We start from the raw sequence: 18,599 nt of genomic DNA on the forward strand, positions 1-18,599 counted from the left end.
AAAGGGCATCTGGAGAGGTCATAGCTTCTGAAAAAGAAACAGGGTCTCTATCTATCATGTAGAGCTGAAAATCAAGACCAAAATCTTGGTGTTTTCTAAATCTTTTACTTTTTTAAATTTTAGGATTTTCATGCTTACAAATTATTTTTCTTGAATTATTTTCAATATCTTTTAGAGCTTTAAGTGATTTTAAAGTTAAATATTCTCTAAATTTGGCTTGAATAGATTCTAAAATTACTTTGATTTCAATATCCATGAATCTATATGTCTTACTATTTTGAGAATATCTAATGAACACACATGTTCTGGTTTTGGAACCTAGTTTGGTTAATTTTGGTTTAGTAATTTTTACATAAGCAATACAACCCCAAACTTTTAAATAATTTAAATTTTATTTTTAAATTTTTTAAATTTTTTAAATTTTATAAGGTATAGTGTTAGACTTAGAATATAAAACTCTATTTAAGATATGACATGAATTAAGCAATGCATCACCTCATAGATTATAATCTATACCAGAAATTTTAAGCATTAAATTAATCATATTTATTAAAGTCTTATTCATACATTTAACTAGGGGTGTCCACAGGTCAGGTTTACCCGAACCCGAACCAAACTCTATAGGGTCTCGGTATGGTGATAAATAAAAAGACTCAATTAAGACTTGGGTCTAAACCTGAAGGTCTGATTAATACATGGATTCGGGTATAGTTTGTGAAATTTTATACCAGACTTGGACCCGACCAGAGTTCTGATTAAGACTCACAAATTTTCAATGTAAAAATGATAAAAAAAATATGGCTTTATCGGGTATGGTTCATGTAGTTCTTATCGGGTTCAGGCATGGTTTTTCTTATAATAAACCCAATTAGATTCGGGTTCAGACCCAATACCATGCTCAAAAATTGGGTCCAAGTCTGGTTTAAAAATAATTGTTATCCACATGAGTTAGAGTATTTTTTAAATCACATACATCATTATGTATTAAATCTAGTAGTTTGGAAGTTCCTTCAACACTTAGAAAAGGCTTTTTCGCAAACTTTGCTTGAATACAAACATCATATTTTTTAACATGTTCAACTTTGCATTTAGGAATAAGTCTCAAATTACCCATGCTTCTCAAAGACTTATAATTTACATGTCACAATCTAGTATATCATAAATCATACGAGTCAAACATATAAACATAAACTGAATCAATTTTATTAACCAAATTAAGTTTAAACAAACCATTGGTAGAGTAACCTTTGCCTACAAACTTGTGGTTTTTCGACACTATAATATTATTGAATTTCATTACTACTTTAAAACCATGAATTGTAAGTAGATATGCAAAAACAAGATTCTTCGTGACGGTAGGTACATGTTACACATTTAGGAGGGTTAAGCAGGTATATCTCTTATATAGATCTTATAGTCTTTCTTCACGATTTTGTATGTTTTGAACATACTTCTATTATTGCATGAATGGATTGTTGATCTAGAATCTATGTATTACCCATTATCCAAATTAATCATAAATGTCACACTAACTACAACCACCAGGTTGTCATCAGGTTTACTAACATTCCTTGAAATTTTTTTCTTGTGACGACAATCTCTTGCATAGTGACTCAGTTTTGCACAAGTATAGCAGGAAACAAAATCTTTCTTCTTAGCAATCTTCTTGGATTTCTTATTCTTGTTCCTAAGTTTGGGTTTGAACATTTGTTTGCGTTCAACCATGCTTATCTTAGCATGAACTTCTTTTACTTTATCTTTTTTGTCTAGCGATTGAGCTTCCTCCTTGATTATAAGATATTAGAGAAGTTATTCTAAGGTAAACTCTTCATTTTTATGTTTTAATTCATTATTATTATATTTCCATGATGGAGGCAATCTGCCAATAATTACATCCACTTGGAATGGTTCATTAATGTTTATACCTTCAGACTTGATTTGATTAGCCAAGATCTACATCTCATGGACTTGAGACAATAATGACTTATCATTGAAGAATTTGAAATTCATATACTTATTAACCCAAAACTTGTGATTTCCTGCATCCATTTTATACTTGCTTCAAGAGCTTGCCACAACTTTTTTGTCGTGTTGACTTCCAAGTAGAGGTCAAATAGGGTGTTTGAGAGAGCATTTAATATATGTCAGCGACATATAAAATCATCTTGCTTTCACTGTCTCTTTTGATTTTCAACAGTGATTTTGTCCTCTCATTCTTTGGGGCATTCCTCTGTAAGCACGTACACCATATTTACAATAGTGAGAAAGATGAGCACATTGTGTTGCCACCTTTTGAAATTGGTGCCATCGAACAATTTAGGCAACTCCTGGTTTATAATCTTCAAAATTGTCATTTTGTAGAACTATCGCTTGAAAATTATTGTAAAATATGTTTTACTTAGTGGGTCAGGTAACTGAGTTTGAACCAAGTACGCTCGGAGGCACGCATGTGCACGCGCTATCTTTCAAGTGATAGTTGCCCCACTTAGAATCAAATTCTCGATGCAATGGATACTCGTACAACTATGCTCTCAGGATACAACTGAGCTTTCGTCTACTCGCAAAAATTGATTCATGCCCTGCATTGAATGAGACTGATAACCTCAACATAAACCATGTTGAACAATCTCTTGACTAAGTGAGGTTAATTTGGGCTTGATGTAGGCTCAAATTGGGGAGATAAATCTAAACATAGTTATTACAACTTTCCAACTAATAGCAGGCTATTGATTATGGCAGAAACCTGCATTATGTTTAAAATGGTATTTACAACTATAACTAAATCATTGGTCATAACTAACATCTTATTTACATGTTCACTTACATTGTCTCCTTCCATTATTTTAAAGGAATTATACCATTTAAATAGGAGTTAAATATAAATCTTTGAAGTGGTATTATATTTCTCTTTTATAGTGGTCTTCGTTTGTTTAGCAGTCTTGTAATCATCAAATACCCTAATCAAATCATCTTGCATAAATGTTGACATTGCATTCCTAACATATAGTTTCTTCTTATCTTTTTCAAATGACTTGTCATTATAGATAGGTTGATTAGCTTTAAGAATATACGACAACTTTTTCATCTATCAAGATATGCTCAATCTTGCACCTCTATATGTTAAAGTTTATCCCATCTAACTTTGTGATTTTAGCTTAATAGGCACAACCTTAGCCCCACCATTTTTTATGTTAGGTATTTGCTTAAAAGTCCAAGAATTTCAATATCATACGAGTCAAGTAAGCTAATTTTTGTTTCAGTATGCAAAAAATAATTGGATGAGATGCTCTCATAATTCCAACAAACAAATACAATAACTACTTACGCAATCATAAGCAGCAATTCTTAAAGTTTCTAAATAATTTTCTGCAATTTCAAAATGATCTGCAATCTGCTTAGGTTATAAATCTGTTTTTACCAGTCTTCTTTTTCATTGAAATGTTACAATGACCTTGCTATGTGACAAGAGTGTAGGTTGCTCAACGAAGGAGGTAATAATTTTTAACCTAAATATACAGTGTGAGTACCGATTGGGTTATTCTTAACTTTCATAGCTTTAAGATTGTGTTGATTGAGTGACTCAATCCAGGGGTGTTGGCTGTGTATGCCTAGTCTGAATAGTGTTTTGATACCAGTGTTGGCACAATAGCAGTATCGAAGATGATAGATGAACAAGAGAAATATGGTGTCATGCAAGTGTTGGACTGGAGATCAGCAGGAAAACCACACTTGATGGAGAGAGACTTTTAGATCAATTTCAGATGATTTCTCTTTCATGGATTGATACCTAACTGTTCATCCATTATCTCAATTTATAGAGAGCGGTCCAACGGGAACTGAAACGGCTCCCTTATTTCTCTCGTTCTAAGAGAATATAATAGACACAATTTGTAAAACAATTTGGAAGAAAAAGAATTACCGAAGGAAAAGATGGATTTTATCAGAAACTATTTTGACTCAAAAGTAATGAGTGACTACATTAATGGGGACATAGGCCTTACTGGCATGAGGCCTCTTTGGGCACATAAGCCGTATGGCAGGGTGGCTAGGAATGCACCGGAAGGTGGCCACCGGCCACCCCAGATCGGCGGCATGCCTGGCCGGCTGCTGTCGGTCTGCTAGGCACTCTTCTACCTGCATCTCCTTCATCTTCTTGCTTTTCCTCCTACTCGGCCACCTCCGGCGAACTTCTTACTTTTCCTCCTACTCGGCCACCTCCGGCGAACTTCCAACTGGCCATCATCCAGCCAGACAGTGGCTGCCAGCCATGACTAACCGTCAGGACACCTGGCCACCGGTCGGTGGCTTTGCTGGTGGATGTTCCAAGTGGGTGGATACGGGTAGGGGTGAAAACCCTAAGCCATCCACCATTTCCCCTCACTCCATCGTGTGTGGAGGGGGGGGTATTCTGAACCGGTTTGTTCCAATAACTCTACCTTACCCACCCTTTTTGCTTCCTTTGAACCAGTATTAAAAACCAATTTTCTAGAGAACCGGTAATGTACCCACCTCTCCAACCGGTTCTCAACCTTTTCAATCTGATTCCTTTTATCCAAAACCAAACTTTGCCCCAATCCAACCAAATCAGTCCCAATACTCCTATTTTGACCCATCTAAACTTGATTTTAACTCATACACACTTCAACACTCAACTACACTAAGCTATAATGATCCAAATACCTATTATAACCTAGATCCCTACCCAAACAGAGCCTCAGTTTCAATATGAACCAAGTCAAAACTAAACTCAACAATATTATAGGTTTAGATCACGTTCAAACCAAGCTTATCATTCTCAAACCCTGATCCAAAATCTAACCCAATTAAATATGGGTTTAATTATATGTTATTGTCCAGATCATGTCAGGAACCGATCAGACCCTAATATTCGTGCCCAATCACCATCCTATACAACCCAGTCGGATTCTGCCAGTATCAAACAACTTGAATACCCAATCCAAATGAACCCTACCCAAACCCATCTTTCTATCAATCCAAGCTACAACTTCGCCCAAGATTCACAATTGATCCAAACCCATTCTCTTGTCCAGATGCATATGTTGCTGCTAAATACAGACTGTTATGTATACCAAAATGGAACACGCAAATTAATGCAGGCCATCCTTCCATTTGTGCTCAAATTCTTGTGTATAATACTGTGTACAAACTCAATTCAAGAACAAAGCAACCTACAATCATAAACCATCATAAAAAGCAATTACCAAGACCATGGCTGCCAACAGGATATGATATCATAAATCAAAATATGAAACATTTATTCATGAGGCAGGGTATCATCAGATTGGCAGCCCTTGAGCTGCTTGCATCCATGGTCAGGTAGCAAGGCTTCTGATGCGGCTCTCTTCGGTCTCAACTGCAAAAATACAAAACTTGACAATCAAGCTAAGTCCCAGTTATTTACCATGTCAAGTATTTTATCATGTATCAAGATGACTGAATCTGACCTTCTCTTCAGCCCGCTGGTAGAATTGTCTCAAAAGAATGTTTGTAGTTTCAGTTGTTATTACTGCAGGAAAACTGCTGGATTAGATATTTGTGATGAAGTAGAAAACAAGCATCAAGTTTCTTCCGTTCTGTTACTATTTAACTAACTGTTACCAATGGGAACTGTCCTTTGTGTCCATGGGGGGGGGGGGGGGAGCAGAGATGGATGTACACATTCAAATACTTGAAATTCTGGAATAAATATCTTGTCAGTTGTCAAATATTAGCAAGAATATAAGCCAGACCATCTGACCCAAGTTTCATAACCTCTTCAGCTACAAATTAATCCGTTTTCTTATCTGGAGAGGAACGCTTTATCAAATCAGCCATGAACAAGTGTAGTAATGTGTATCTGTGTTTCCAGGTAAAGACATCAACCAATCCCAGTTTAACCCCAAAAAGATTCAAGAATCTGACAAATAGTCTGTCCAGATATAGAGCAAATACAAAAAAAGGAAAAAGAAAATCATAATCATAGCGAAAAGCAGGATAATGAAGGGCAGGAAAGATCATGCATGCCGATATAAAGAGAAAAGCAGCAGCACTCTTATGATATTGCCACAAAATACTGTTACCCACCTCTCTCTCTCTCTCTCTCTCCACATGAATGTTCCAAAACTTCATCCATAAGTAAAAGCATATTTGTCTACATGTTCAACAACAACAACAACGCCTTCATCCCAAACAATTGGGGTCGGCGATATGAACCAAAAAGAAAATCATTTTGGGTCCTCCACATGAATCATTCTCCTCCAATCATTTCTATCCAATGTCATGTCCTCGGTGAGGTTCAAAGCCTTCATATCCTTTCTTATCATCTCCATCCAAGTCTTCTTAGGCCTACCCCGACCTCTTTTAGCTAATATATTTTCCCATTCCTCCATCCTTCTAACCGGAGCATCATTAGGCCTTCGTCGAATATGCCCAAACCATCGTAAACGATTCTCACTCATCTTATTTTCAATGGGTGCAACGCCTACCTTCTTACGGATTTCCTCGTTCTGAATCTTATCTTTTAGTGTCTTTTCACATATCCATTGAAACATACGCATCTCAGTTACACTCATTTTTTGAAAATGATGTCTCTTGGCAGCCCAACATTCCGTACCATATAGTAAAGCGGGTCTAATTGTCGTCCTATAAAACTTCCCCTTCAACTGCAATGGCATTCTACGATCGCACAACACTCCAGTTGCACTTTTCCATTTCATCCACCCAACCTTAATCCTATGATTTACATCTCCATCAATTTCTCCATTCTTTTGAATGATAGATCCCAAACATTTGAAACAGTCATCCACCGCTATTTCTTGCTCACCAAGCTTCACTACACTCTCATCACTACTTTGTTGCTTACTAAACCGACATTCCATATATTTTGTCTTACTCTTACTCAACGTAAAACCACTTGCTTCCAAAGTCTGTCTCCATAATTCTAACTTAGCATTAACCCCAACTCTAGACTCATCAATCAAAACAATATCATCAACAAACAACATACACCACGGCACATTTTCTTGAATTGATCCCGTAAGTTCATCTAACACTATAGCAAAAAGAAAAGGGCTTAATGCAGATCCTTGATGTAACCCAACCGTTATAGGAAAATAAACCATAAACAACATTTGTTCAAATAGAACATAATGATCAATAATCCTTGTAATAGATGAAGTAGTGCCTATACCCAAATAGGGAAGTTTATAGAATCCCAGGAGTTGCCTTTGTACTTAAGGTTGAAGTCATGAAGATTGAAGGCATTCATACCGTGTGACTGCTATAGCAGCTTTCACTAGTCCCAGTTTTGAGTCTTTTGACTCTGAAGTGAACCAGGCCCATAAACAGTATTGAGTCCCAACAACTCACGACTTGATCAATCCATAAAGCCATAAAGGTAAAGAAGCCAACTATAAGAGAGAATACCATCTCAGCAGTTTAAATGATTGCTTGAAATGTTATATTTTATCTAAGATTTCCATTAAAGAATAAAACAGGTAATTTGTGAACACTGCTCCAAATTGTCCTTGCATTCAAGGTTGCTAGTTGAATATTCAAGACCAAATCAATCCAGCCTTTTTTCCCATTTTTTTTCTCTTTGACAGTGAATGCAGCACAAAGGATGCTGAGTTACAGCAATATTGACTTGAGTTGCCAAATTCCAGATGAATAGGGATAGCCCCTTTGCTACCCGCCAGTCATGCCCTTAAAGTGCATTGAAGAAAGATTGAACCCCACAATATTCCTCTTCTGTTGAACCAGCTTCAGCCACTCCACCCCATGTAAAGGGTAGCTTGTATAAAATGTTACTCCTAGAAATAACTTTTTTCTTTACTAACCTTCAATAGGTTGCGACAGTATAGGATGATTTGACTGATACAGTGAAGCAACGGCAGGAAAAAATGCCATCATCTTTGAAAGATTATTTTCTAAAACACCTTTTGATAGAAGAGCTGAAAAATGATGATCATTCATGCATACATGAGTCAAAGATTTTATGTCTCCACATAAATCATTAATAACCAGTATCAACAAAAAGCAAATACAGAAGGATATTTTTTTTTAACAAGCCTTATCAAAAAGCAAAAAGGTAGAAGACAAACATCATCATTTGATGCAATACAACCAAACTTGCCTTAATGATTGATAAATTACAACATCCAAAATGTTAGAATCCTAAAGGAAGCTGTAAATATGATTTTAGTGAATGAACAAAGCCACTATAAAGATCCTAAATAAAGTAAAGCATGGATTAAGATTATTACCTTGGTCGGCAGGAGGCGCAGTCCTGTTGTGAGTAGGGTGGTATGTGGCAGGGGTTAGCTTCTGAAATTCAAACAATCCGATACAAATGCTAAAGGTCTCTTATTTGAATTTGAGAAGCAACCAAACAGAAAAAAGACAAGTAAAAGACGAGATTCATTCTTAATGAAGTTGCAGGTTTAATGACACATCCAGTTATTTGTCAGAAGCATTGATGAAAACAAAAGCTCCATAGAAGTGCATAATTGGAGGGCAATGGGCATGCACTTGCAAACTCATACCTAGGCAAAACCCACAAACACAAATAAAACCATTGAAATTGCACAATACCCTGTCATTTGATCTTTACATTTGCCACGTCTCACCCACTGGACAACTGAAACAGGCATTTACTGCATGTTGTTTAATAAGTGTTTGTCGTTTGCCTGATACATGTCATCCTTTTATGCTTCCAGTGTGACCCAACCATTATTTGACACGTGGCATGCCATGCAGTTGCATACAAGGTTTTCAAAGGCATGAGAGTATTGAGGTGTTTTTGAAGAATACGAACGAGGCCAAAGCCTTCAAGCATAATGAGGTGTGAGCCTAAATGTGTTTCAAGGGGTAAAATTCAATAAACTATCAAAATTTTATTTGATTTATTATCACTCATATGAACTCCGCCTGTGTATAACTGTTTAGTTATACACTGCTGGTCTCAAGCCCGGATAAAGGAGGAGGGTTGCGGTAGGCCAGTGACAGCCAGCATAAAAACTTAGTCATACCCTATGAATATGAACCAATATGAGAATTTCGTTGGGGCGTTCCCTACTGAGCGACGCGCTGTACTCTATAGGCCCGGAGGCAGTGATAAATGGGCAAGGGTTGCTAGGTCGTCGCCCAGAAGCGACGCGTCACACCGGCGCCCGGGTGTGGTGTCAAATAGGCAAGGGTTCCCTCACTTTGTTGGACGGGTGGGGGTAAAGAAATTAGTTCAAGACCATAAAATTAGGTTCGCCACTTGGAACATAGGGTTGTCTTTAACTAGTAAGTTGGTAGAGTTAGTAGATGTTATGTGTAGGAGAAAGATTGATATTTTATGTCTACAAGAGACCAAATAGGTAGGTGAGAAAGCAAAAGTGATAGAACCTTGGGGATATAAGATTTGGTATACAGGAATAAATAGGAATAGGAATGGAGTAGAGATTGTTATGAGTTATGAGTTTATAGATAATGTAGTTGAGGTCCGTATGAAGGGTGATAGGATTTTACTTATTAAATTAGTATTAGGTACGGATATTATTAATATTATTAGTGTTTATGCACCTCAAGTAGGTTTAAATGATTCCATTAAGCGTCAATTTTGGGAAGATTTAGATGGAGTAGTACAAGGGATATCTTATGGAGAAAAGCTTTTCATCGGCGGTGACCTTAATGGACATGTAGGCATTAGTAGAGATGGATTTGAGAGTATCCATAGAGGCTATGATATAGGAGAAAGAAACGAAAGTGGAGAAAGGATTTTAGATTTTGGTTTGTCCTATGATATGATCTTAGCAAACACTTGGTTTAGGAAGAGGGAGTCTCACCTAGTAACATTTAAAAGTGGGGTTAATACGAGTCAAATAGATTTTTTCCTACTTAGAAAGAGAGATAGGCGTTGTTGCATCGATTGTAAGGTTATACCGGAAGAAAGTGTAGCTACACAACATAGAGTCCTAATTTTAGATCTTAGAATTAGACAATGCCGCAAAAGGGATAGACATAGGATAGATCCTAGAATTAAGTGGTGGGCACTGAAAGGAGCTAAACAAGGAATGTTTGTAGAGAAGGTAGTTAAGGAAGCTGATTGGTGTCTCGAGGATGATTCAGAATCAATGTGGAATAAGATAGCGGGTGGCATGAGAAAGGTGGCTAAGGAGGTATTGGGTGAGTCTAAAGGCGGTGCACCACTAGGTAAGGATACATCATGGTCGAACGAGGATGTCAAATTAGCTATTAAGGTTAAAAGAGAGTGTTATAGAAATCTAAGTAAGAGTCGTGATAATGAGAATTTGGAGAAATATATGATAGCAAAGAAGGAAGCTAAAAAAGTAGTTTGAAACACGAGGGATAAGGTATATAAAGAGGTTTATGACAAGTTGAATACCAAAGAGGGCAAGAAGGATATTTATAAGCTTGCAAAGATGAGAGATAGGAAATCGAGGGATCTGGGTATGGTTAGATGTATCAAAGATGAAACGCAAAGGGTTTTAGTCAAAGATGAGGAGATTAAGGAGAGATGAAAAGATTATTTTGATAAGCTATTTAATAAAAGTCATGTTCAGGATCTTGGAGACTTCTCCATTCCTTTTCATGAGATGAATCGTGACTTCATGCGCAAGATTCAAAAGAAAGAAATTGCAGAGGCTTTGAAGAAAATGAAATCAAGAAGGGCAGTTGGCCCAAATGCTTTACCTATCGAGGCTTGGAAATGCTTGGGAGAGAAAGGTTTAGAATGGTTGACAAATCTTTTTAACAAGATTTGGCGGACAAATAAGATGCCTAATGAGTGGAGGAAGAGTACTTTGGTGCCTCTATATAAGAATAAGAGTGATATACAAGATTGCACAAACTATCGTGGTATAAAACTCATGAGTCATACTATGAAACTTTGAGAGAGGGTGATTGAGTCTAGGTTGAGGAAGGTTGTCATGATATCGAAGAATCAATTTGGTTTTATGCCTGGAAGATCAACTATGGAAGCTATACATCTTCTTAGACAACTTATTGAGAGATATAGAGAGAGGAACAAAGATTTGCATATGGTTTTTATTGATTTGGAGAAGGCATACGATAGAGTACCTAGGGACGTTCTCTGGTGGACAATGATGAAAAAAGGTGTTTCTCTCAAGTACATTAGTATAATTAAAGATATATATGAAGGAGTAGTAACCAATGTCCGCACTTGTGGAGGGGTGACAACCAATTTTCCTAGAACGGTTGGGTTACATCAAGGATCTGCTTTAAGCCCTTTCCTATTTGCTATAGTGATGGATGAGCTTACAAGATCAATTCAAGAAAATGTGTCGTGGAGTATGTTGTTTGTTGATGATATTGTTTTGATTGATGAGTCTAGAGCTGAGGTTAATGCTAAGTTAGAATTATGGAGACAGACATTGGAAGCAAGAGGTTTTAAGTTGAGTAAGAGTAAGACAGAATATATGGAATGTCGGTTTAGTAAGCAACGAAGTAGTGATGGGAGTGTAGTGAAGCTTGGTGAGCAAGAAATACCGGTGGATGATTGTTTCAAATATTTGGGATCTATCATTCAAAAGTGTGGAGAAATTGATGGAGATGTAAATCATAGGATAAAGGTTGGGTGGATGAAATGGAAAAGTGCAACTGGAGTGTTGTGCCATCGTAGAATGTCATTGTGGTTGAAGGGAAAGTTTTATAGGACGACTATTAGGCCCGCTTTGCTATGTGATACGGAATGTTGGGCTGCCAAGAGACATCATATTCAAAAAATGAGTGTAGCTGAGATGTGTATGCTTAGATGGATGTGTGGAAATACAATAAAAGATAAGATTCAGAACGAGGAGATACGTGAGAAGGTAGGCGTTGCACCCATTGAAAATAAGATGAGAGAGAATCGTTTACGGTGGTTTGGACATATTCGGTGAAGGCCTAATGATGCTCCAGTTAGAAGGATGGAGAAATGGGAAAATATATTAGTTAAAAGAGGCCGGGGTAGGCCTAGGAAGACTTGGATGGAGATGATAGGAAATGATATGAATGCTTTGAACCTCGCCGAGGACATGGCATTGGATAGAAATGATTGGAGGAGAAGGATTCATGTAAAAGACCCAGAATGATTTTCTTTTTTGGTTCATATCGCCGACCCCAATTGTTTTGGGATGAAGGCATAGTTGTTGTTGTTGTTGTTGTTGTTGTTGTTGTTGTTGTTGTTGTATCACTCATATGAAGGTAGGAAGTAAACAGGTTGGATTCGGTTAGTTTGTAGACATCATCGAAGCCAACCTAATCGGATTTATATTTAGATAGAAAAGCTAATATCAAATCTGGATCCTGCTAGCTATTTAAGCTAATCAAACCAGATTTAGCTCGAACGAACGCATTATTGAATATGACTGCATAAGATATTGAGAAATTTATGAGTTTGGGTTGTAATTTGGATCCAATTTTGGATATGAATGCAAAAACTCTAAATGGAATCAAAATCTTATTACTGATTATATTACTCTACCAAATCTAATCAGTTGGATATTAGAATATCCCAAAGAGTCAACATCCTTATACACAGGTACAGATCATTGGACCTATGTTGGCTAAGTTAGATTCCATCTGAATAACTGAATAAATATATAGGTTAAAACCAAAAGAATAAAAGCCTTGAAGGAGAAAAAAATATATCCAACAGACTCTTTGATTTGTTTTCCTCTTCTTTTCTATTAAATAACAAATGTGACCTATTATGTCCTTTGTTTACCTTTTAATGGTTTCTAGGCAATTTCTATTTTACAAAGCTGCCCAAAATGTAACATTTTTCAGATTTGTATTATTCACTTACATAATACCATGAACAAATGATATTCTTTTAATTATGTCTGTTGCAATTTAACATAAACATTAAGGAGCACCTAGTTTATGGTGCATAGCACCATGACCATACCCTTGTATAGGGAACAATTGAGAGGCCCACGCCTCTCATAGAATAGAGGCTTAAGCTTCTTTGGGAGAGAGGGACGGGTGTCTTTCCCCATAAAAGAGGCCTAGGACTTGAAGCCAACACCCTTAAAAACCAGAGTTGTCAGTCGAGGAAGCGGAAGCGGGAAGCGAGGCACTTTCAAAATTTTAGGAAGCGGAAAGCGTGGGATGACTTAGAAGCGAACCAAAAATCGTCTTGGAAGCAAACTGAAAACGACCTAGGAAGTGAGGGGGAAGTGAAAAAAGAGAAAAAATTAAATTAAATTAAAATTAAAATTACAAAAAAATGAAAAAAAAGGGGGAAGCGATGGGAAGCGTGCTTCTCCTAAATTGGGAAGTGCACTTCCTAATTTTTTTGTGTGCTTCCCAGCACGTTTTGGAAGCGCAATGTTTTGTGCTTCGAGGAAGCGCACTTCCCCCACTCCCTATGGCGCTTTCCCCACTCCCTATGGCGCTTCCGGTAACTTTGTTAAAAACCATGGTTGTAAACTAATAGCAGAAACTTTGCACACGCAAACTATCAGGTTACTGAAAAGGCTCAACTCATTAATGAACAAATGATATTCTTTTAATTATGTTTGTTGCCATTTAACATAAACATTAAGGAGCACCTAGTTTATGGTGCATAGCACCATGACCATACCCTTGTATAGGGAACAATTGAGAGGCCCACGCCTCTCATAGAATAGAGGCTTAAGCTTCTTTGGGAGAGAGGGACGGGCGTCTTTCCCCATAAAAGAGGCCTAGGACTTGAGGCCAACACCCTTAAAAACCAGAGTTGTCAGTCGAGGAAGTGGGAGCGGGAAGCGATTCGGGAAGCGGGAAGCGAAGCACTTTCAAAATTTTAGGAAGCGGAAAGCGTGGGAGGACTTAGAAGCGAACCAAAAATCGTCTTGGAAGCAAACTGGAAGTGACCTAGGAAGTGAGGGGGGAAGTGAAAAAAGAGAAAAAATTAAATTAAATTAAAATTAAAAATACAAAAAAATGAAAAAAAGGGGGGAAGTGATGGGAAGCGTGCTTCTCCTAAATTGGGAACTGCACTTCCTAATTTTTTTGTGCGCTTCCCAGCATGTTTCGGAAGCGCAATGTTTTGTGCTTCGAGGAAGTGCACTTCCCCACTCCCTATGGCGCTTTTGGTAACTCTGTTAAAAACCATGGTTGTAGACTAATAGCAGAAACTTTGCACAGGCAAACTATCAGGTTACTGAAAAGGCTCAACTCATTAATGAGTTTACCTACACACAAGGAGGTTACACCCAAGATGCCAATCAGACTGATTTGACTCCATGTAAATTATACAAGGTAATTACTATGATAGCAGCAGAAGGGAACAAAATTGAGTTGCCTAAGCCCATTGGACGTCCAAAATATATACAGAGTAAATAATTTGTCTCATAAATTGATAATACATGTAAGTACTTAGGAAGATTCTCCAATCTTGACAATACACAAATAAGTGAACACAAACATACACTGTTTTAAGTCTATAGAAATAACCTCGAGAGTGTTGTCTGGAAGACTGGAACAAAGCACAGACATGGTATTCTGAAATATGCTAGGGGTAATAGAACTTATTTATTTATTTATACTCATAGATAGACAGATGTCTCTGTGTTTTGTTAGCAAATGAGATGCTTCAGTGGACATGGAGAATTATATACATAATAGCGGATGCATGATCATGGATAGAAGGTCATGACCTAAATATGAAAACGTAAAAACCTTGTTCAAGAAATCGGTCTTCAAAAGATCTGGTGATGGAAGAATATCACCTATATTTAACCAAGCTAATGTCGTACCTGCTGCCACATATCAAGCAAGCTTAACCATTTGTGCACTTCAACATTTGAACTTGAACTCTTGATAGAGAAAATTGTAAATGTTTTATTATATTTCCATACTGAACACAAAAAAGTGTTTCTAAGTCCTGAAAGGCTGAAATAAAAGATTGCAAATCCAATATGAGTATCATTAAGGAGGAGGAAACCTAGTCAAAAAGTTAGGTCTTCATTCACGTACAGCAATCTTGATAGTGTCAACAAACATCAAAATACTCAACTATGATCCAGTCCCTCTCTCATAATCTAAAGATAGCTCAAGGTTCAGTTCATAAGCCTAAGGAAAAAGAATTACTAAGCATTGATCTCATGCTCGCTTTACAGGTGGGCTACTTGAAAACTAGAAACCAAAGACAAACATAGAATAGAATTTATAAGAACGTCTAGTGAGAAAGAACATGATGGACATTGTTGTTCATTTGTGTTAAGTTCAGCAGAGAGCTTGTTGAAAGGGTAATGATAAGCTGTTGTCATTGCCTGCCTTCACTTATCTAGAACAATAATCACAAGCTTTCACTCCACTAGAAAGTCCTGTTTGATGGGGGATCAGGATGGTTGGAGTCTACTAGCCACTGCCCATATAACCTATTCTTTTTAGGGGAAAGAAATCTATGATAGAAAGAAAGGAATCTCCATCCACATAGTTGGGAGGAGAAAAGAAACTGGGAGATTGGCAAAGGCAATCAGTGTGTGAACCATGAAATAGTCCAACACAAAACCCCAAACCTTGCAATATGGAAAACCTATTAAACCTTAAAATGCCTAAAGGGTTTGATAGAAACAACAATTATAAATTACTGTCAAAATGTACACGTATCCATACAAAAGAGATGTGTTAACCAGTACCGGAATATGGCTCGTGTAAGATAGCTGGACTGGATAGAAGCGTGTCATCCTAAGTGATGAAAACTCCATCACGGACCAACCCAAATCTCCATTATTGGAAAGAGGAAAACAAAAAAAATGATGGAAATACTTATGTATAAACAAAGTTTTGGTCCAGTTGATGGACACTTGAAAACAATTTTGAGCTACAGGGCCAGTTTCCATGGCAGCGGCTATTGGGCTTGGAACTTGGTAAGCCACCAATTGTGACAGTTATAAAAAGGACATTTGCCAAGCAAGTCCTATCAAACTTTTAATCAAACAGAATGGCTGCCCATCTCCAATAGCTAGTGTGCAACACACCAATATGTGGCTCCAAAACCTTAGAAGGAAGCATCATTGCTTGCTTGGATATGTTTGTTAAGGCATCCAAAAGGAAATTTTCAGAAGGAAGCATTTTTCATGATTCTAATTGAAGCATTACTCGTTTCTTTCAAACATTACAGTGCTACTTTAAAGTAGAAGTCTCATTTCCTCTTAAGAAGAAAGAAGGAAATAAAGGTCCTGTGTTTAATGCAACATGTGCAGCTTCGAGAGTGGCAGGAAATGAAGGAATTGCCTCGTGTGAAGAATAAATACACTTGCATCCAACAACTTATTAGACACAAAGATGTGCTTCCTAGGTCTTCCAGTTTTTAGATGATAAAAAACAAGATTCCTGCTGAGAATAACTTCATCAAGTAGCATGCTTCGGAAGAAGAGAATGTTAGTCCATGACAAAATAGCAAATACTTAGGTCATTATGACATGACAACACAGCTGAACTGTTTCATCAATGACAGTTTCAAGCTCCCTAACATTGTTATAGGGCAATTGATGCAACATTGCCCCTATAGTATATGATAATCAAGGAAATGGTTGTAACTAAAGAAGCCACTAATATGGAGTTACATTAAGAATGTGAGAGTAATTTCTACACTAAGGCTATGTTTGGGAGCCTTGCATTGGGTTGGAAACATGGTTTCGGTGTGTTGCCAAAATATTGTTTTACCAATGTGTGATGTTGAGAGATGGAGTCACCAAAAACATCCTCCTGTGAATGGTGTTGAAATGTGGTGTTGGGGCTGCCAACACCATTCCCAATGCATTATTTTAGCAATGCCGGTGCTCCCAAGCAGCAAGAGACTATGAGAGCATGGGGGAAACTACAATACAACCTGTGATTCAAGGCTCCCAACCATAGCCTAAGTACAAAATATATTGTAAGACCATTCCTCTTTTTCTTAGGCTTCGTAGTTCATTACTAGGATATACAAATTAAAAAATGTGATACTTTCTGCAATCAAGGCTCTTAAAAGTAAACGCATGTTACAGGGAGACAGCTACACATAACAAGCATGGGAATATTGTGATGCATCCCTGTTGGAACAGGGCAGGGACGCATACATACAAGAACAAAAAATAAGTATCAATTAAGATGAATTAGCTAAAACTGCTATAATTTCATTTGCAACTTTGCCAGGATACAATGATAGTGTTTGCAGTAGCCTAGATTTACTGTATAGTGACTATGAAATGCTAATGATGGATACAAAGAGTAGACGAAGACCAACAATTTTTATTTCTAAAAGATCATGGAGCAGCCAGAAATCATGTCGAACTCAAGTCATAATCATTTTCTCGAAAAGAAGAACACCTGCATGAATAAGCTCATCAAACAATTAATCTCACCATGATTATATTACAGCAGTCATTCCAACATCAACACAGGGAGTTTTCTTATCCCCTTCTCAATAAGACAAATATATTCTTTTCTAATTGGAAGACTCGCCAATCAGATAATTCCTATAGTGATTATACACACCGACTCGATCAGCTCCCTTATTTTCAAAACACACCGCAAGAATGATCCACCACAGTTAAACTAGAGACATGTTATCTAAGGAATCACGCCAACTAAAACACTTCCTACCAAACTCAGCACGTGTTTCCTCACTGATGTACCCATCTCATGAAACCAATCTTAAAAACCCACAAATGCAATGTTATTTCACTAATACCTGTATCATTCCCAACTCTTTCATCGCACGCACAGATAGAGTTATGAGGATATATTTTCAATTAGAAGAGCACAACAAAACAAAATATTTAAAAATAAATAATACTTTTGGACGTGGAGACAAGCAAAAGCACAGAATGGTAATGTCTATGAATCAGAAAACCAATATAATGCAAACCACTAAAACTCAAAACCAGAACCCCAACAGAAATTTGATCGCCCATGAGGAAAACAGACACTCTGGCTAGTGAACCTATGCCATGAAATCCATCCGAGAAAACGTATAAATGAAAAATCTCAGAACAAAACCCAAAATCGTGAAGTGGGAAGCTGCTATATTAGCTTAACTGAGGCATTAAACGATGAAATAGAGGTTTTCCCATCGAAAAACGGATACCCATCTTGACGAAAATGGAAGATGGTCGTAAGAAAGTAGGCTCACCGAAGGATGGGAAGGGTCGGAGGGCTTGAGTTGGCTGAAATTGTGGGGATCGTGGGAAGGCCAATTCCCCCACACGGACCCCATCAAAGTGGTATTTTAGAGGATCCTTGGGGAGATTTCGCTATTCGAAGACGATGGTCGCCCCTTCCTCCATGGAACGTCAAGTAATCGAGAGGTAGGTACGGGAAAAAGAGCCCTAGGTGTTGCCCACGGATCATTCGCAAAGCGTTGTCATCTTAGCGTACACAGGATTAACACGAGTGCGGTGGCGCGTGTCTGAGTATTCGTCTACTGAAATTTCTTTTCATATTTGCTCGTTGGTGATTGAAGAAGTTTCCAATTGCCTCTTCTGTCATTTAACAATTGGGGTATGGGCCATGGCCCATGGACGATGGGTGGGGCAGAGATAGTGGAATTGGAATTTTTTTTTTAAGTTGAAGCATGAAGGATATATCACAAATATCGCTTATGTATTTATTTA

At 37.5% G+C, this 18,599-nt stretch overlaps 1 protein-coding gene across 1 annotated transcript; it reads right to left on the bottom strand.

Annotated features, from left to right (window-relative positions):
* Positions 1–5,095: 5,095 nt before the first annotated feature.
* Positions 5,096–18,368, bottom strand: LOC149835958 (DET1 complexing ubiquitin ligase). Its single transcript, XM_090008876.1, has 4 exons — positions 18,119–18,368; positions 8,265–8,325; positions 5,466–5,527; positions 5,096–5,374 (listed from the first exon to the last, which is right to left on the bottom strand). The coding sequence occupies exons 1-4, from the start codon at positions 18,200–18,202 to the stop codon at positions 5,276–5,278; spliced, it is 306 nt and encodes a 101-aa protein (XP_089865002.1). The 5' UTR covers positions 18,203–18,368; the 3' UTR covers positions 5,096–5,275.
* Positions 18,369–18,599: the final 231 nt, after the last annotated feature.

The sequence above is a fragment of the Nuphar pumila genome, chromosome 6 (genome assembly GCF_984573655.1).
Source record: "Nuphar pumila chromosome 6, dmNupPumi1.hap1.1, whole genome shotgun sequence".
Lineage (NCBI taxonomy): Eukaryota > Viridiplantae > Streptophyta > Magnoliopsida > Nymphaeales > Nymphaeaceae > Nuphar > Nuphar pumila.

Coding starts and splice junctions, on each gene's coding strand:
- LOC149835958 (XM_090008876.1), bottom strand. CDS start 18,202: ATGGGGTCCGTGTGGGGGAATTGGCCTTCCCACGATCCCCACAATTTC. Junction 5,528..8,264: donor TGCGCCTCCTGCCGACCAAG/GTAATAATCTTA, acceptor GTTTTCCTGCAG/TAATAACAACTGAAACTACA. Junction 5,375..5,465: donor ACCAGCGGGCTGAAGAGAAG/GTCAGATTCAGT, acceptor GTATTTTTGCAG/TTGAGACCGAAGAGAGCCGC.